This window comes from Protopterus annectens, chromosome 7.part0 (genome assembly GCF_019279795.1).
Source record: "Protopterus annectens isolate FY-2018-M chromosome 7.part0, PAN1.0, whole genome shotgun sequence".
NCBI classification, from domain to species: Eukaryota; Metazoa; Chordata; order Ceratodontiformes; family Protopteridae; genus Protopterus; species Protopterus annectens.
Window position 1 is genome coordinate 287,554,287 of NC_056739.1, and position 21,449 is coordinate 287,575,735.

Below are 21,449 nucleotides of genomic sequence, written 5' to 3' on the forward strand. Positions count from 1 at the left end.
CAGAGCTCCTCAATAACCCTATTTAAACACAATTTTGGCAACTGGATGGGTGACTGTAAATTTATCTCTGGGGTGGCATTTATGTCCCTCATGGACAGGGGTAGTCGGTGCTGATCATAGAATTGGTCTAACAATGACCATCTAACTATGGTCAATTAGAGTGCACAGGTTTTTACATGGGTAGGCTTATAAAGGCCCTAGGGCCATGAACCTATTACAAGTGAAAGTAGTCCAGAGGACCTCATTCTCATAAAAGTCGTCTAAACTATGGCTGTGAGGCACAGTGACAAGTAAGAGCTTAAGATAATAGTTGGTAAAGGAAGCACATAACATTTTGTACAGTCACACAGTCTGCTTTCAAATACCACTCAGAGATTGGAAGGACCAAGGAAGTGTTTTTTTCAGTCATTCTTCACAAAAATGTGATAACACCATAGCTGGAGCTGTTTATATACTGAGCTACTTAAGGGAATGAGACTTATATGGATCAATGACATTATTTGCTGCAAACTAGGACAAAACAGAAAGGCTGATACTATTCTAAAAGTTGAAATGTTAGATGATGTATGATTCTTCAGAGGAAAGTAATAAAGAAATCCTGAAAGGTTGAGACAAGGTAGCATTGATTATAGATTGTCAGACAGCATTAATGAAGCCAGTATTTTAAGACGTTATATGAAAAACCTTATAGGTTCATAGGTTCATACTAGGCTATCTGCCCTGGGGCAATTATAAGCCTAGCCCAATTCTGTATGGCTTATGCCACCCCTTGATTTGAGTATACTGTGCCCTTTTTAAGGTTTAGTTTACTGTGCCTCTGTCTAATAGTGACACAGGAGTAATCCCTGGGACAAACCTACGATCCCCCATCCACCTATCGAGATTCTTCTTGAAGAGATTCAGTGAGGTGCTCTGCCTCATATGAACTGGAATTCTATTCCAGAGTGAAGGGAGCCTCTGGGTTATGAACCTGTCCCTCCAGCAAGTTCTATTTATTTCTGTGCTGAGGTTCAAGTCCCTCGAGCGTGTGGCTCTAAGGGATTTAGATTTACTGAGGTGGAGCATGTCCATTAATTCTGGATTTGACATAGCTTTGTATGTCAGGCATAGATCGCCTTGAAGTAGGCAATATGCAACTGAGTAGAGCTGGAGTTTTTTTAACCGAGCAGCATATGGCATCTGTTTGAGACCCTTGATCCTCTTGGTGAGATACTTTTGGGGTCTTTCTAATTGCTGCAGGTGTCGGGCAAGGTACATCCCAAAAGGGGCATTGTATTCTATGATGGGCCTGATGAGGGATGAATAATGGGGCATGATTACCTCTCTTGATCTAGATGTGAAACCCTTCATGATGAGGTGGGCTATGTAGAAGGTCTTTCTAACCACTTTGGCAATGTGGTTTTCAAAGGAGAGATTGCTATCAACTTGGGTCCCCAGGTCCCTAATAACTTTCTCTGTACTTAATGGGTTTCCGCCTATGTGGTAATTTGTGGGCACATTGTTTTTGCCAAAGGGTATGACTATACATTTTTTGGCATTTAGCTTTAAACCATGGCACTGGCACCAGTTATCTGTCTCTATGAGACCTTTTTGAAGGATGTTTGTGTCAGCTGGAGAGTTTATTATGGCGCCCAGTTTTCAGTCGGCTGCAAACTTGGTGAGCCATAGTCCTCCCACGTTTGCCTGTACCTCGGAAAAGTATATACCGAACAAGAGTGGTCCCAGGACAGAACCCTGTGGGACGCCACTTGTGACCGGTTTCAAGTCTGACATGGCTCCAGCAACTCTCACTCTGTGGGTTCTGTCTTTGAGCCAGTTTGCGACCCATCTTGTGACATAGGAGTTTATATTTAAGCTGGATAGCTTATCTATGATGCCCGAGTGGGGTATTGTGTCAAATGCCTTTGCAAGGTCCAGATAGGCTGTGTGGACTACCTTTCCTTCATCTATGGCTTTGGTGACTGTTTCGAAGAAGTCAACCAGGTTCAAAAGGCAGGATCTGCCCTTGACAAAGCTGAACTTGGTATGATCTAGTGTCTGTAGGTCCCCAGTGTCTTTGTTTATGAGCTCCATGATGATCCTCTCCATAGCCTTGCAGACTAAGCTAGTCAGGCTTATGGGGTGATAGTTTCCAGGGTTCGTAGAGGCTCCACCTTTGTGGAGTGGGACCACTGTTGCTGTACGCCATTCTGTGGGCACATATCCTGTAGTGAGGCTGAGATTGTATAGCTGTTTTATTTGAGGGATTAGTTCCTCTTGGAGTTCATGTAGGACGCAACCTGGGACACCATCTGGTCCCATGGAAGCAGTGTTTTTTGCTTTGGAGAGGGCAGCCTTCACCTGAGCATCAGATATGTTTGGGAGGCAGCCCTCTGCCGGGATAGATACTTGCTCTTTTGGGGGGGGGGGACATTTGCACTGAACCTGTCTGCCAGGATATTGGCGATGTCTGTGGGTTCATGTTTTGTCATTTAGAATCAACTCAGAACAAGTCTGGGAGTTGCATCCCAGGTTTCTAACATAACTGAAAAAAGCCTTATGATTGTCTTTGGTGTCCTGTGCAATTTTTCTCTCGAAGCTGGCCTTGGAGGATTTTATGAGGGATCGTAATTTTTTGCTAGTACTGATCAGAGATGCCTTCCCTATTAGGGATTTTGCTCTATCATGTAGTAGCTTCCTCCTTCTGTTGTACAGTTTATTTATGACAGGGGTCCACCAGACTGGACGCCTGCCTTTGGATGATTGGGTCTTGGTTTTGTATGGGATAGCATGATCCATGCATTCCTGGAGATGTCCGTAGAATGCGTTTATATAGGATTCTGCAGTTTGGGCCGTAGTTTCCACTGGCCCTGGGGCCTTGAAGGATTCCACTTCAGTTTTGAGAAGTGAGAAGTTCGCTTTTGAGAAGTTTTTCACTGTGGTTTTCTGGGCTGGTGGTGGGGTCGGGATGTGGACATCCAGTGAAATTAATTTATGGTCTGATCCTACCAATGAGGGATATACTTCTGGTGTGGAGCATAGAGTCCTCATGTTGGTAATGATCAGGTCTAGTATGCTGTCCTCTCTTGTGGGAGTGGTGACTAGTTGTTCCATAGCATTTGAGTTTATAATTTCCAGGAACCTTTGGGCTAAGGTGCTGGGGCTTGAGTAGTGCTCCCAGTCAATGTTTGGGTAGTTGAAGTCACCCAATATAATGGTGTTTGGAGAGATCTTCATGTTCTCCAATATTTTCAGGAAAGCCGAGTGGGATTCCTGACTTTGAGAGGGTGGTCTGTAGGATGCTATAAACTGAAAAGCAGTCTTGCCCACTGTCAGTTGCACATGGATGGTCTCCGATACTTCATGCAATGCCACTAACCTGGAGGTGTGGATATCCTTGATAAATATGGAAACTCCCCCTCCTTTTGTGGTTCGGTCCGGGTTTTGGAGCCGACAAGCATGATATGAGGTATAAGCAATAACAACAGCACCAAATCACCAAATCCTCTGGAAAGAACAACAACGAACTGGATGTCACCAAACACGATTTATTACAAAAATATAAGTCTCTGACGTCTCGGCCTTCGCCTTCAAGGAGTACAGAATACAAATGAACCATTGCTTTATATACAATTCAAATACATCAATTAAAGGCAATTAAACAATCAATTATTTAAAAATTCAATTAAACTGACAGCATTCTCCAATTAAAATCCTCATTTAAGCCTCTAGGATATAAAGTTCTAAATTTTAATATATAAATAGTTTCCTTATGTAGTAGCATTTGTTTAATTTTAAACTGATCATTTCCACACTCACTAATCTGCTCTAGAATAGTAGCTTGTAACAATTTATCATTGTTATGATGATTTTCAGAAAAATGTCTTGCAACAGGACTTTCATTTCTATTATTGACAATGTCCCTTACATGTTCTAACAGACGAACCTTAAAAGGTCTTTTGGTCTCCCCTATATACACTTTGTTACAAGGACATCTTAAAGCATAAATGACCCTCTCAGTGTGGCAACAATAAAAATTATTAGAATTAAAAGAGATATTATTAATAAAATTAAAACTAAGAATAATATAACTACATGCCTTACATTTGCCACACTGATAGGTCCCTTTATGTCTGATGTCCCTATCCATAGTTGCTACTGGATAATGAAATCTACTTTTGACAAGAAAATCTTTAATATTTCGACCCCTTTTAAATGAAAATTTAAGATTAACATCCAACCAAGGCTTAACATTCTCCAATGTACTGAATAATTTCCAAAACATAGAAATCAAGTTCATAAACTTGGATGTATAACATCCATATGTAGTGACAAAATATACAACTTCTTGTGATTTCAGTAAAGACTGATTTTTCAGGGAAACCATCTTTGTATCTTGTGTCCTATTATATTGCTGACTATTCTCTTTACATATATAGAGTTTATTATAGCAGCCATCCAAAGTAGCTATATCATAACTCCTTGATAAAAAAATGATATGAGGTATAGCCTGGCAGTGCTGGGGTGCTCTCTGGAGCCTTGAACCAGGTTTCTGTCACTGCACAGATATCGATGTTCTCCATACTGAGGAGAGCTTTGCGTGCATGCATCTTGAGGTTAAGACTTCTGGCGTTTAGCAGCATTACCCTTAGTTTCTTTTGCTGTCTATGGGGGTGGGTTTGACTTTTGAGCCTTGCCTAAAAAAGGCACTATGGGGGTGGCAAGAGCCTTTGCCAATATCCGAAAGCCCAGTGGTGACAGGTGCAAGCCGTCCCTAGCGAAGCAACATGGCTTGTCGAGCATGTCATCCCAGGCTGACAGACACTGGATCCCCTTTGAATGACACCAAAATTTTAGCCAATTGTTAAAGTCATCATTTTGTCTTTGTACTGTGGCATCATTCTAGGTGAGGGTAAGATGCTGCTCAAGGTCAGGGTCATACCAGCCTGGGCTACATGATCAGAGAGCTCCTCTATGTCTCTTTTCATGTAGTCCAGGGAGGTACGTCTCAGGTCATTCACACCAGCATGTACAATGACTGAGTCATATTTGTATTTGCTTTGGCATGACCTGAGTGCTTGCGTTATGTGGCGGATCCTAGCACCCGACAGGCAGCTCACCGTGACCTTCTCTTTATTCAGCCTGGTGAGCGGGACGTCAGTGTGTCTGACAATAGAGTCACCTATTACAAGAGTATCAGGTGTGTTATTCAGCCTTAAGGGCTGTGGCTGCTTGGCACACTGACTTTGTGGGTTATGTGTTGTGCGTGTTTTGTTTTGAGGTAGCGTTTGCTTGGATGTCTGCTTTGGAGGTCTCTGTTGCTTAGGTAGATTTTTATTTAGATCCTCCGAGTATGTTTTTGTGTATTTATGTGTTTGATTCGCTGATGTGGTGGGACTATGTGATACTGGAATTGTGTTGTGTGAGGTTACCTTCTCCTCCTGACTGGTTACACCAGTTTTGAGATGAGAGAGCTCAGCCTACAGTTTGGCTAAATAGTTGCATCTCTCACATATATTTGAACCTGTTTGGAGGAGGAGAGGGTTGTCCGTGTACATGAGACAGATGTAACATTGCCTCAAAATTCCCAGATTCACCAGCTGGACTGGAGAGGAAACCATTGACTGACCTTTGGACATGCTAGAGTAATATAGGGAAACTGAATTTAAGACGGACCAATAGAGGACAGGGTAATCGTAGAGAGTATAAGAGTAAGTAGTGCTTATGGTTTAATAGTGCTAACTTGTAGGATTACTTAATTGGACTAGTGAAGGGCCTTAGAATGAGAATATGGTGTTTAAATTGAGAGATAGAGCAGTTCTAAGGGTAAAAGTGAAGAGCAGACTTTGTGGAGCCAGGAATAGTTTAAACCCAATTAGGCGGCGCTGCTCGCTGTTGCGCTATGCTCAAAAATGCACAAAACCGCGCAAAAGAGGGTTTTAAGAGAGGAAGATGAAGGAGTTTTGGAATTGTCCCAAAATGGCCAATAAAACTATAGTTTCAAGTCAGTAACCACTCCTACAGGGGCGGGCAGGCAGGCTGCTCAATGTTTTTCACTGCCACTGATCAACAGAGAGACTTCCCTTTAGCACAAGCAAAAAATGGCCTCACAGAAACTTACAAACAGTTCAAGAACAGCAAGCCTGTAACTGAACTTTTTTAAATCTCAGAAAAGTGGGAAAAAAGCAAGATTTTTTTTTTTTTTTTTTTTCAGAGATAGCAGAGGCTCACAAGTATCAAGAAGTTATAACAGTGCAGTAAATGACCCCACACAAGTGTGCTAGGCCAAAGACAGATAAAATGCAAGTTTTGAGAAAAAAAACAATTTTAAAAATAAGTGCAAACAGGAAATTTAGTAAACAGCTCTAGGTTGTGCTCTAAATACAGTTACTAATGCAGAAATCAAGTTTAACAAGCCAGAAAATGCTCAAAATAGGCGGCTATGCAGAAAAACTTAGCAAATAAACAGAGGAAAAATACTTAAAATCTCAAAAGTGGCTCCTTTCTTCTCTCAACGTTTTCTCCTCTTGGTGGGTGCTTCACCAACAGCCAACAAGCCTGAAAAGATGCCAAAACCACGAGGCAACCAGGTTTTAAGATAGGAAGATGAAGGAGTTTTGGAATTGACCCAAAATGGCCAATAAAACTACAGTTTCAAGTCAGTAACCACTCCCACAGGGGCAGGCAGGCTGTTCAACATTTTTCACTGCCACTGATCAACAGAGAGACTTCCCTTTAGCCCAAGCAAAAAATGGCCTCACAGAAACTTACAAACAGTTCAAGAACAGCAAGCCTGTAACTGAACTTTTTTAAATCTCAGAAAAGTGGAAAAAAAGCAATATTTTTTTGGTTTTTTTCAGAGATATCAGAGGTTCACAAGTATCAACAAGTTATAACAGTGCAGTAAATGACCCCACACAAGAGTGCTAGGCCAAAGACAGATAAAATGCAAGTTTTGAGAAAAAAACGATTTTAAAAATAAGTGCAAACAGGAAATTCAGTAAACAGCTCTAGGTTGTGCTCTAAATACAGTTACTAATGCAGAAATCAAGTTTAACAAGCCAGAAAATGCTCAAAATAGGCGGCTATGCAGAAAAACTTAGCAAATAAACAGAGGAAAAATACTTAAAATCTCAAAAGTGGCTCCTTTCTTCTCTCAGCGTTTTCTCCTCTTGGTGGGTGCTTCACCAACAGCCAAGAAGCCTGAAAAGATGCCAAAACCATGAGGCAACCAGGTTTTAAGAGAGGAAGATGAAGGAGTTTTGGAATTGACCCAAAATGGCCAATAAAACTACAGTTTCAAGTCAGTAACCACTCCCACAGGGGCAGGCAGGCTGCTCAATGTTTTTCACTGCCACTGATCAACAGAGAGACTTCCCTTTAGCCCAAGCAAAAAATGGCCTCACAGAAACTTACAAACAGTTCAAGAACAGCAAGCCTGTAACTGAACTTTTTTAAATCTCAGAAAAGTGGTAAAAAAGGGTATTTAACCAGAAATTATCTTACAGAATGTGAGTCACATCCCAAAGTCTAGTTTCCTTATTTCATTCAACTTTACAGCTGAGTGAGACAGGTCCATGTCCTAGATGGAAGACAACTTTTCTTCACATGCTTTCGGGGTAGTTATTTTCAAGCTTTTGAAATTTCCTTGGACAGGACACCCACATTTTTACAGGGGGTTTGGACATTAGACTGCTGCAATTTGTGTTGTTATGCATTGAACACTTTTCCACATTCACTTTTGGATATCTTGATTTTATGTGAAGCCATTGTCTGGTCTTTTGAGTGCCTCAGAAATGAAACGTACTAGTGGACTTTACTTAGTAAGGTATGAGATTAACTTGATGAGAGCTTCGGTTATATTTCTGATAGAGAACCACTTTAGTCCTTCCAAAGCAATAGCATTCTAAGGTATATTGCATAATACAGTGGTATCTGTGAGTCTTTTGAGATTAATTTTTACATAGTTGATGGCACTGGATCATCTGAATATCAGTACTTCAAGAGGGGAAATCAAATGCCAAACTTTTATTTCATATATTTATTTAAATTTGTTAACTTGAGTAAAGCACCAATCCACATGGACCATTTTCAGGCAAACCAAAAACATGTGCAAAGAAAAATGAACAGAAAAATGTTGCAACTTTGTAATAAAAAAAGCATTGTGAACAAAATAAAGAAGTACCACACACCTATAGAACATGAAGTAGTAATTGTAAGATAAACATACAACAATAAGCTTTTCCATATCCTCCCTGTATCTAGTGTGTATAGCATTTACAGTTAGGTAGAAAAAGGAAGAGAACGGCAAGGTTGTAAAAAAAAAAATCGAAGGAGGAGGGGAGAGAAGGACAGCAGACCAAGGAAGTAGGCAAACAAAAAGAGATAAAAGCTACATGGAAGAAATATTTAGAAGTTAAATATGAATGTTAAGAAAGTTGTGAGATTGTAATGAGCTACGCTATGGCTGTGGTATGGAAGCAGTTACTTTTATTGGATTTTTTTAAGCTGTGAATGAAATTTTTGAAATGGCTGTCTTTTAACCTTGAAGATACAGATTCACAACATCTTGGATCATGTGTGTAAGAAGGCATTCTCAGTAGAAACCAGCTTATTATGGGGATAAAAAAGGGTATCTCCTTCCTTCAAAGGAAAGAAAAGAAATTTAAGAATGTAATTAGAGAAATGTAGCTACATGGAATATAGTTGTGAGATGACCTGCAAATTTGGGAAAGAATTGTGGTTAAGAATATTGAACTAAACAATCCTAGCAGAAATTCTGAACCTTGTTGCACATGAAGTTGTTTTTGCCTTTTCAGATGTGTGACTTCTGTGTACTGTTTTAAGGGAGAGGGCTTTGAAAGAAAAGATTCATCTGAAAATTGTAGAACTGATAACTTCTTGGAAGCAGATGAATTTATTGAAGAGCCATATTCTGTTTGGGCTTGTAAAATACTCTTTCCTATTACATTCCTTACTTGTGCTGATATGAACCACAAAATTATCCTAAATAAAAAAGGGTTTGGGAGATTTTTGTTTTAGTCATGTATATGAGGGGCCTGAAATTTACATGAGACTCAAGCCAGAAGTGGTGTGTTAGTTCAGTATGGTTAAGGTTACTGTGTAGGACTTGCCATTTTCAGTGAAGTGAGTTTAGTTCTTGATTGACATTAAATGTTGCAACTTTTTTCATAGGTTGAGAAGGTTTTCTTTCTGAAGCTGTTTGGAGGTGAGAATAAGATTGCTTACTGTGATTCATAGTGAAAAGGGATGAAGCAGATGTATCAACTGCCATGTCATCAGCATACAGTATGATAGGGATATGGAGGGAATCCGCTTATAAAAATAAGGAAGAGCTAAGGGAAAGCTCAAAGCCCTAGAGTACAAACTGGCAATGAAAGAAGTGTTTGGACCTTTTCTGACTGAAAGTTGTGTCAGAAAGGAAGAATTGATGTCAACAAAAATCTTTGGGACTATTTCTAATAGTAGATAGACTCTAGAAGACTGGCATACAAAGTCAAAGGCTTTACCTCAGTCTGTAAAATAGTATATATTAGGTTTCTTCTCTCTGTATTGATCAGAATATCATTTGAGTATGTATATAAAGCATTTGTGATGCTGCAGCTAGTCCAAAACATTTACTGGATAGTAATGAGTATTTTATCACATCAGTGCCTAATTGAGTGTAAGATTTCAATAATTTTTTTGTTAACAGTGGTTCCCTCTCTGCTTTCAGGGTTTCAATATTTTTTTTTCCATTTTATCAAGGCAGACTCCCTGGTTTTACTAAGACTTTGAGTTCTTTAGATAGCCAATGTTTGAGGTTAGATTTGAAAAGCTTGAGAGAAACAGTAATTAGCAGAGTAGGATTGAGAGAGAAAGTGATTAGCAAACAATCACTTAGTGAATTATGAACAATTTTAGAGGTGAAAATTACTTTGGAAAAGTTAGTAATAACCAGGATAAGAAAGGTGTGGTTGTTAGTTTTGTGTGAGGTCTGGTGAGCTTTTTAATAAATTGTATTAGGTCATTATTATAAGATAAAGTTATAAATGTTAATAACAAGCAGGTAAGGACATCTGTTGTTCACATACTATCTATTGAACCTTTTCCTCCTGTTATTTAAGCCATTTTTTTTATTTGTATTAAGCCAAAGCACCCAAACTTGAACACAACCCATACAAATGTTAAGAATTAAATGAAGAGCCAAGTCCACATTTTTGGCTAACAAGGCACAGCCAATTGCATAAGAAGTAATGTGTGTCTGAGCTAGCCTCTCTACTTCGGATTGCAAAACATTACAGACTGTTGTAACTTGCTTTTTTTACTAATACAGTGTGCCAAGATGAAACTGAGTACCCCTGTCTGGTGCCCCTCATAACTGGAGCAGCGTTTCTTCTGTTAATCAGTATAATGTAAACTTTTGAGCCACCTAATAAATGTTGGGCCAGCATTTTTAAATCTGCATCTCAAATAACAATTCTCACGCAACTGTGGATATATAGTAACCTTTCTTGATAAAATGCTGAATCTGAGAAATGGTGAAAAAGAGGAGATGCAGTCTTCCACTGCAGTCATCAAGCAATAATAGGCACTGTCTAGAACTACATCTTTATAGAGAAGACACTCCTTTGCCTGGTAGGGTGGGATACAGTCCTGTGTTACATTACATTCCCTCATGTTTGGTACAATAAAGGGATACTCATGGCAAGTGCTTTCATTCTTTAGTTACCTGAACTATAGAAAAACTTTCTGCTTTTAGTTGGTTTTGCTATTAATACAGATTAGTTCTTCTTTATTTGTTTATACAAAAATTACCCCATTGCCACACTGTGCATAAAATTTTCTTCTTTCAAAGTCTGTCACCAGCTGTCCAGTGCAGTGCTGAACTGGGATTGTGCCAGCATCTCTCCTGGATTATCCTTGCTCACATGTATAGTAATATTTATTCATACATTGTTAGTGTATGGGTTTGGAGATATATAAATCAATCTACACAAAGTGAAATTAAACTTTTTTTTTTGCTCTACATAAAGTGTTTTCATTTATATCAGGTGACTGGAATAGCATAACTTTAACCATTTAATGAATAATTCCTATACCATTCTTTCTGGCAGACCGTCCTGAACAACCACATGATCTTGAACTTACAGATCCAGCAGAGAGAAGTGTGAGGTTGACATGGACACCAGGAGATGACAAGAACAGTCCAATTATAGGTGAGTCCTGTCGGTTGCTATTGTATAGGACTGTTGTCATGATTACTGGAAATGACAGCAATCCCTGCATGTTAAGGTCTGACAAAGTATTAAAGTTAGCAAGTATCTACACATCGAATTTCTTACATCAGTCTGTCACCATGGAAGAAAACAATATGTCTGACTTGAAATTTTCAATTATCTGAAATATATATTAGTATTATGGCTATCAATGTCATTTCAGACTTCATTTATAAATATGGCTGTTAGTCCACATCACTGTCAAAAGCAGTCCACTGATGTTTGCCTTGCATGAGACAGGTTTCAGAGAAAGGGAAATGCTTGAAAACCAAGTAGTTCCCTTTCTTCTAACATGAAGTCATCCCCATATGTTCCCAGTGAAGGGTGTAAGATAGCTTCAGGCAAAAAGCATTATACACAGTACTTGTTTGGTTCAAGGAAAATGTATCAGCAAACTGCTTTTGATGTAGTGTGTCAACACACCTTTTCAAAAATTCCTTAGCTGTCAAATGTTGTAAAAAAACTTGATGGGAAAGTATTTCTTTGTAAATACTGCTAATATATTCATATCTTCATGTCCTGACTGTGTTTACCTGGTGCCCTTGCTGAGAAAGTTTTCTCTTTGAGCCAGGTGGTGAGCATCTGGGTTTTTCATTCATTTTTTTCTTCTATGATTTTGATAATTTGAACCAGCAAAGTATTTTTTTTTTTGCTGTGTTAGTGGGTTTGGCATAATGGTTAAAGTATTTGCCTCAAACGCAAGGCTAGAGTTTGATTCTGATCTAAAGATATTGCCTAGCTTTAAAATGACCTTTTAAGGCCCTTACCCTAGTATTCACCATGAATCTAAAGGGATCTGATCATTTGAACCTGCAAAGTAATCATTATTTAAAAATAAATACCCACCTTTTCTTAGGGCTGAATTCCAGCTCAGTCTGGGAGTGAACTGTAGCAGTAATTTCTAGATGTATGCTAAGTAGCATAGGAAAGTCTATTACATAGAAATTGCAGGCAGTCCATAGAGTATTCCTTCACTGCAGACAAAACAAGTTTAACAGCATTTTGTGAGTGGCACAAGAAATATATATATATTTTCCCTTTGAGATTCTAGCTCCAGTTATAGTGCATTACAGGCTACAGAGTATCCACATTTTTTTCATATTTAGAAAACTTATCTTTGCAGAGTCTTTTTCAGTGTCATGAATCTCTGTCTCTGTCTTTGTTGAGAGATTTCTTAGAAAAGCTGGGAGTCCAAGAGAGCATTCAAAATTATTTCTTGAGTGCTTCATATGGGATTGTGTTCCTGGGATCTCAACTAGCCACCTGCCTGAATTCAACATCTTTTTCTTCTACAATAAAAAAATACAAAGGTTTTCCACTGAGATTTTGGTCACTGCTCGGAAATACTTCAGGATTTTGGATCTCATGGCATCTATGATTCTTATGATACCCCTGGCAAAACTCCACATGAGAAAGATACAGTGGTATACAAAATCTATTTGGTCCCAGCATCAGCACCTTTCATAGCTCTCAATTAAATAGAGACAAATCCCAACAGAATCAGGGACACTTTTTAAAATATCAGTACTGTTAACTTGAGATGTTGAGATGTTAACATAGTAAAATAATGAGAATTAATATAAATTTTCTGAAGTAAAAGTTGTCTCTAACTTTAATTATTGCCATTATTTTAAGTGTAACTCACCATGTTTCCAAAAGTCACCAGTTTAGGAGGGATTAAGAGTGACAGACCTGAGATTTGTGTCAGTCAGGGGTGTCCCTGAAAATCAGGGACAGTTGAGAGGTATGAGTCACCCTTTATCTTTTCAAATCATAGTGCTAGAGTATGTCAGAAAATACATCACTTTTTGGAGACAACAGATTTCTCTCTCCCTTCTCCAAAACAGTCAGTCACTACAGATGCCTTGGACTTTGCTGGAGAGCAGTTTCAGAGTGGACAAATGTGCAAGGGGTGTAGGACACAGAGGACATAAATATCAAGGAGATTTTTGCCTGATCAAGCCACTCGACTCTCTGAACCATCTTCAGTACTCAGAACATCTTCAAGTGGTTGCAGACAATGCCACCTTCATTTAGTATATTAACAATCAATGGGGAACTGGGTTTCTCCTTTCCACAGTAGCCATAGTATATATCTTCACAGTACAATATCGTTCTACAGGCATCCTACTTTCCATCAGTGCAAAACTGTGTGGCAAAGAAGTGGAGGAGGACCAGGGCAGATCCTCACTAATAGAAACTAGATCAGGGGGTCTTCCAAGATTTGATCCACCTGTGAGGAGTGCCTCAGGAAGAACTCTTTGCCTCCTCTCTGAACAATAAACTGGCAATATTCTGTTTCAGGGGTGCATATCAGAAGGCCCAGAAGACAGATGACTTCTATATTCCTTAAACAGGAAAGTTTCTGTATGATTTGTCACCCTTTCCACTAATAGCTAGGGTACTTCTGGAGATTCAATAGGAATCTCACTAGATCAATATGGTGACTCCCTTCTGGCCCAGGCAACCATGATTCTCCCCCCTTTGGAAATGGCCAGTGGCAATTATCAGATGCTTCCTCACAGACTGGATTTACTTTCACAAGAACAGGTGTGTTTGATACACCCCTGACAATCAACTTCAAATGACTGCCTGAATAATAGGGTCTTCATTCCTTTTAGTTTACTGAGGATGTGCAGCAGTTACTAATGGAGGCAAGAAAGCCTGCTACTAGAAAATCATGTTAGCAAATGGAAAATGTTTTGTAATTGGTGCCAACAACAACCAGTAGCCATTCAGGGCTAGTTGTTATCTGGTTTTACAATATTTGTGAGACTTAATATCCTATGGTCTTTCTTGTTCCTCTAGAAAGATTCATTTATTGGACAATTCAGCATGTCTGCCCACAGATTCTGCACTTTCAATGTAGTTTCATGTCAAAATGTTTTTGGAAGGGGTTTGGAATAATAAGCCTCCTTGAAAACTGGTACCCCCATCCTTGAGATATTAATTTTGTGTTCAAGAAACTAACACTTGCTCCATTTGAACCAGCTAACCTGACTGACTTGAGGTTCTTAACATGGCAAACAGTTTTAATGACTGTTCTGATCTCTGCAAGAAGGGTATATGAGTTGCAGGCCCTTATGATGAGCCAACCCTAGCTCATTTTCCAGTGCATGTTCGAATGATCACTGCTGCAGTTGCCACTTCCCCCCTCCATCCCCCTTGTTTTTTGGTGTGCTTTTTATGCCAGGGTGCAGACATTTATTTTTGTTTTTCCTAGCATTGTCCTTTCAGACATCTGCCTTCCTGTGTATGTTGACTGGAAAGCTCTGAAGAACTTCATGCCTGAACTATTCTTTTAATTAGCTCAGTGTGAGCTTCCTGACAGTTTCGGCTTCTGGAAGGTGCCCTGAAGCTTTGGGCCAGCTGTTATATCCCCTGACAGAATATAACCCATCATAACTAAGGCTACTGCAGTAGTGATCATTTGAACATCTGTTATGGCAAGTTTGCTTACACAACTGTACTTTTCCCTTACTAGTTTTGTACAAGAACCTAAAATAAATAAAAACATGTTCTATAGTAACATCCATTTCCTATGGTCATAACCTTTCTCCAAGTTCACAAAGTAACTAAACAGCACTTTATTGAGTAAGTACAGTTTCCCTGCTGGAGTCCAGGGAAAAAAATGGTCATTATGGATTCCCTTGAAAAGCTCGAAGTTTCAAAATTTCGAACTTCAAAAGGCAGAGACCTAAGATTGAAGTTTTGAAATGTTGAAACTTTTGAATGGAGATCACTGTACAGCGTGGAATGGGATATTTACCATTTTCCTCACTGTAGTGTGATCTCAGAGTTGGTAAATTTATTTAGCAGGGGTTGTGGGGGGTGCATGGGGGCTTGCCCCCCTGCAAAAATGTAAAAAATATTTTTTTTTTTATTTTTTTATTACGTTTTTGAAATTTCAAAACTTTGATCTTGTAGTCTCTGCCATTTGAAGTTCGAAGTTTTGAAACGTTAAGCTTCTGAAGGAGATCCATATATATCTATATATATATATATATATATATATATATATATATAGATATATTTTTATATATGCACACACATGCATACATACACAAACTATATCAATTTTGTGACATGTCAGTAAATATATACTAATATTGATAAGATAAATGTTAGACTGCTATCAGAATTTCACATAGTTGTAATATATCATTTGTTTTTTTCTTTTTTTTCAGAATTTATAGTGCAGTATGAAGAAGATAAGTTTGAGCCAGGGGTGTGGCACAATCATTCATTTTACCCTGGCAGTAGGAACTCAGCAATACTTCAGCTTGCTCCTTATGTTAACTACAAGTTTCGTGTAATTGCTGTTAATGAAATTGGGGCAAGTAAGCCCAGCCTGGCATCAGAGCGTTACCACACAAATGGTGAAGGTAATTTCCTTGCTATTATTGAAGTTTTTTGATAAGTAAATGTTTCAGAGCTTGTGTCTACATGCTTTTTACTATGTACTAGTTAATGAAGCCTTGAATCAGATGGTCTTTGTGCTTGCTTACATGGTCCTTGTCATTTTTAATGCTGCTGTATTTAAATCTGTTTCTGCCATAACATGTCTGCTGTTATTTATGAAACAAAAACATTGGCTAAATTAGTATAAGCCAGAAAAGAGTTATTAGATGCAAAGGAGCAAAATACATATTAAATAATACCATTTTTCTTTGCATTAGGAAAATTTTCAAGGTAAAATTGCGTCATTTGCAAATACTAAATACGGAAACGTCATAGAGTGCTGTAATTTAGTTAAAGATAGTTTCACTAAACTAAACTAAATGTAGGCATACATGACAACTATTTATAATAAACAAGTTTGACTGGATATCTATAATTATTTTTAAATTGTAGTTGTGATCCAACACTGAATTTCCTGTTCTGCCCTAGCCATCTACATTGCCAGATAAGCTCAAACACATATCAGTTTATTTTTATTATCAGCTTTCTAACACCAGTTCTGCCAACATCCAAAAATAAAAATAAAATGTTTTGTTTGCTAGTGAAGACTATTTTTCTCTGTGTCGTTATTTGTGGTTGAAGTAATACAGCATCAGGTAATGTACTGTGTCTGCAGATGAACTTATACGAACTCTAGGAGTCAAGGTGTGTTATGATTATAATTAATACAGTATGCTCTATAAACCAAAATTAAATAAATAGAATAGCAACATTAATTATGAAGGTATATATCTCAGCTGGTAGGTCAAACTTCTAGGTAGTCAGAAGACAAAAATGTGGAGTGAGGTTTAATTAAGGAGTTTGAATGGTGAGATGATCAGCAGTTTATTGACTTATGTCAGACTCATGGGCTTCAAGCCTTCAACAGCCCCCAGACCAGCAATAATTTTAGCTTCACTGAGACCCAACACCAAGACCCTAGTTCTGGGATCCCCTCAATGCTCAGAGCGGCAGTGTTGAGTGCATCTGATATGAGAGTGTCTTCGTAATCAGCAGTAAATAGACCTCAACTGAATATGATTATCTGATTTTAGGTTGTGCTCTTTTGGAAGCCAGTTCACTTTTGGAAGGGTCCAGAAATGGTGTTCTGTTTTAGGAGGAAGGGTAATAAAGCTGCAGATTTAATTCGAGATAATTTGGAATAACTTATTATTATTACTTTTTTTTTGTAAGGGTGCAGCAATGATAAGGAGACCATATTATGATTGTGCTAAAAGACACATTTGCTAGTAGGTGCTCTTCTTTCTGCTAACAGTAACTTGGAGAATTTTTTTGACTCTAAAAATGTATTTGTTAGTATTCTTTCTTTTGGCTTTTCCTGGTTAGGGGTCACCACAGCAGAACTCCAGTCCACTAATGATTGGCAGTCAATTTTTATGGTGACGAGGTGCCAGCCCGATGCCCACCCTTCAACGAAGGCATTTTCATTCACGCATATCTTTCGAACATCACTCGACTGCAGGGAGGACATGCAGACTCCACACAGAAGGCGCTCCAGCCGAGAATCAAATGGGAGAACCTCTTGCTGTGAGGCGACAGTGCTACCGCTACACCACCATGGCTCCTAAAAAGATGACTTAATTTCCACAATGTTGAACTGAAAGTTTTATATTTGGTCTAGCCATAGATTTGGACATGTAAAATCTTTAGTGGTCTGTTAAGTGGTATGATTATTATGCATTATTTTTCGTCTTATGGAGTATGGTGAAGGTATTATATGATTTGAGTAGTAATAAACATTGTGACTATGGTATATTTTTCTAGTTCCTGCTTGATTTTCAGTGGTGAGGTATTTGCTGTTTATTATTACTATATAATCTGTGTAACATATGATGCAGAGTTTGGGGGGACCTATTAACAAAACAGAAAAAAAAGAAAGGAGATAAAATGGAACCTTGGGTATCCATTTTAGGTTTTGTTCTGACTGGTTCTATTTGACTGAGAAAAATATGTTGCTGAGCAAACTATTAAATCACTGTAAAGAATTAGAGATAATGTCTAACTGAGAGGGCATTTAGGAATAAGGTTTAATTGACTAAGTTGAATTATTTTTTTAAAGCCAATAAATGTTAGATTAACTTTGTGCTTTACAGAATGTCATCTATTAAGGTATAAGTTGCATTTGGACACCTTCTACTTTTCCAGAAGCCATATTGCGAAATAGTTAGATGTGAGCATTGTTTGATGTGTTCAGCAAGCTAAGTTTATAGTATTTTTTCTGAGAGTTTACCTAGAATTGGAAGTCTTGAGATGGGCCGTTAATCAGAGTGATAGGTTTTGCTAGGTTTGGTAAAGCAGTTGCAAGCGTAAGCTTCTAAACTTGGAGCATTTTTGCATTTTTTTTTGTATGTTAGCAGAGATTAAATGTATGCTTAAGAGTAAGAAGAATGATGTGAATTGTTATTATAATAAACCATGGATTCAGTGGCAGCTAGTGACTTCAAATCAAAGGGGGGCTGCAGGAGACAGCTGAATGGGTGGGACCAATGAGAAGGGGTGTGGCTAACTACAAAAGTGGGGCCATGCTAAAAACTGGGACTTTAATTAAGTACGCTGCCCTGGGTGCCAAACCATCATTATGAAAGTCCAATCAAGACAAAATAAAGTGTAGAAGAAAAAAAATATTTCAATGCAACAAGCCATGGTCATACAGTGGTAGCATTGTTACCTCACAGCAAGAGGTTCTCTTGTTCGATTCTTGGCTGGAGTGCCTTCTGTGTGGAGTGTGCATATCCTCCCCGTGGTCGAGTGGCCTCCGAAAGACATGCGTGAATGGGCATGCCTTCGCTGAAGATTGGGCGTTGGGCTGGCAACTCGGCACCATAAAAATCTACTGCCAATCATTAGCGGACTGGAGTTCCGCTGTGGCGACCCTCAACCAGGAAAAGCCGAAAAGACAAACAAACATTGGCTACATGACAGCTTACTTAATTAATATCTAGATGGAAACAAAAAGGTTGTGAGGCATGAAAAAATAAATTACTTTTTAAATACATTACTGGAAAGCCAGTCAAAATCAAGTATAAAAAACAAGTACCACTCAAATCAAACCACTTCTCCTTGCATTACAGTTCTAATTATAATTTATATTCAGCTTTATAAAAGTACCAAGTAACATTCTGAAAGTAGCAATCTCTGTGATACCCCCACTTGTAAAAATGTTTCTTATCCAAAAAAGACCTGCTGCCTAACAACAACTATCTACTTGTTTTATGGGGAAAACATGATCAAAGTAAAAAATGAACAGCAAACAAGAAACAAGCTCAAGATAAATTGCTTAAAGGATTACTGCACAGGTTATGGACCACATATGATAGATTGGCATTTTGTTTAGTTTACAAGTAAAGCCTGCAGAGATGACTGCAAGTCTCCAACAAATATAATGAAGTTCTGAAAATACTGGAATCCTGTCCTTTATTACAGATTCTAGCATATGTATTTCAATACCCAAGGCTTTTCCGCTATCTAGTTTTGTAAATATTCTCTGCATGGCAACAACAAAAAGGCTTTCAATGTTGGTAATTCTTTAACAGTATGCTTATTAAAGCTTACTTGCATCTTACAATTTCAGACAAGCTTACTTGATGGTTATTAAAACATTGCTTGTTAAACACAGACCAACAGATAATGCAACAACATGCATTTTCTGAATAAGAAGAAGCATAAATCAACAGTATAAAAATATGACAAAAAACCAAATATGACAGAAAACCAGAACATTCTGCAAAATCAAGGACACATGAAAAGCCACTGTAGTACTTGTGCCTATCTTGGATGGGGGGATACTCTGCACACTTACACTGCATAACTGCTTCTTGCCTTGCTTGGACACATCCAGAGTCACTACATGGGGGAGTGGGGTACAAGTATGTCACAATTTAAAATGTCTCTGGGTGATGGTGATGGCCCTCACACATTTGTCATACCTCTCAAACTCAGAGCAAGAAATCTGGACAAAACCATAAATAAAAGTGTCACAATAAATATTGCTCTTATAAACTTATAGATAATAGAATAATAGGTCTTGCATTAGTATGGATTTTCTGAAGGGTATGAAATCTGAAACTCAAAATGTCTGTCATTATTTTCTAACTTCTGTCTTTAATGATTTGCCATTAATTTGCCAGAAAACCATAATTTTATGAAAAATGGACCAAAAATGTGATGCAAAAATATAAAATAGCCACACAATACAGCTGGGAACCTGTCAAAGAAGGGACACTTTTTAATATTACTATTGTTAACTTGAGCAGCTGACAAAATAAGAGAATCTACATGCATTTCTGAAATTAAAAGTAATCTATAACTCTGATCATTACAATTAATTATGAACTGTAAACCCTCCATGATTTCTTCCAAATTTGCCATTTTGTGGAGGGATTATTAGGGGGAAAGCAACACTTTTTGAGCCAAAATTGGGGACAGTTGAGAGGTTTGGATATACCTAATTCTATAAAGAAATTTATTTGCACATACCTGTCAACCTCAATGCAGGAAATCTGGACAAGGCCAAATATATTGGGAGAACATACAAACAGTACTAAAAATTTCTCTTGCATAAACTTAGTTGACAGAATAACAGGTCTTACTTTAGCATGCATTTTTCTGAAGGGTATGAAGTCTGAAACTCAATGTGTGTCATTATTTAATGACTTCATTCCTAAATGATTTGCCAGAAAACCACACATTTTATGAGGAACAAACCAAAAATGAGAAGCAAAAATCTGGACAGTTGAGAGGTATTGTTCAGCTGGGGCTGTCTTTGAGTTTGGTCAAATTGGGCCCCCCCCCCGCAGCCATTCCAATGTCCCATTATCTGTCTGTTCCAGCCCATTTACCATAAAGGCTATAATGTGCATACTGCTTTACTTCTATGATGATTTGGATTTCATTTAAAAGTTTTATTTTACATTTTACAGCACAAACAGTAATAGACATTTGCTAAACAAAGCAATGCACTCTCACAGTGAAAACAGACTTGGCATTAAAACTTCTCTGCCCCTGAAACTCACATTCATTGAAACAACATTGAAACCCACATTCAAAGAAAATACATCTGGCCAGTGGCAGATAAAGATTAACTTTGGACTGTTTTCAAATCATAGGCCCCTTGCACATGAAACATACATGTGTTCTTTGATGCACCTTCCTGATTGTATTAATTTATATTCCTTGTATAATACAGTACAGTTGTTAGAGGGTGTTTTAAATTTAATGTTCTGAATATTTTTCCAGTAAACAATGAAACAAAATGCATGCACCAATAATGGCAAAACTGCCCAATTCAGAACATTTCCATCATAAAAGTCTACTCCAACTTCTACAGTCCACCAGTATCACTAAATATGCACAATCTCTGCAGAAATAAAAGTCATCTAAACAATTCCACATTAAAGAGATCTGTAAATGATGAAGAGGTTGCTGCTAGCAAACAATGTCTTGATCAGGGCAAGCATCTCCTTTATATTTATGTGCTTGTGTCTGTCCTTGGTGCCTCACACACCTTGCACTTTTATCCCTCCTGAAACTGATCCCAAAACAAAATCCAAGCATCTGTGGCAACTGCTTTGGAGCAAGGACGGAGAAGCGGAGAACTAGATTGATTTCTGACAAACCCCAACACTAGGGTTTGAAAAGACAAAGGATGGTGGTGCTAGGACCAAACCGACTTCAGAGACCATTGTGTCTTTTCCATGTGGAGTCTTGACAGGGGTATCATGAAAATCCCAG

The 21,449-nt window shown here is 38.3% G+C and overlaps 1 protein-coding gene across 30 annotated transcripts in view; it reads left to right on the plus strand.

Annotated features, from left to right (window-relative positions):
* Positions 1–21,449, plus strand: part of NFASC (neurofascin) — a 2,999,343-nt gene that overhangs the window by 2,205,114 nt on the left and 772,780 nt on the right. For all 30 annotated transcript variants that reach the window (XM_044076767.1, XM_044076768.1, XM_044076766.1 and 27 more), the window contains 2 exons: positions 11,097–11,198; positions 15,446–15,643. In XM_044076767.1, the coding sequence (XP_043932702.1) occupies positions 11,097–11,198; positions 15,446–15,643 (300 nt within the window). The remainder of the gene's footprint in view (positions 1–11,096; positions 11,199–15,445; positions 15,644–21,449) is intronic.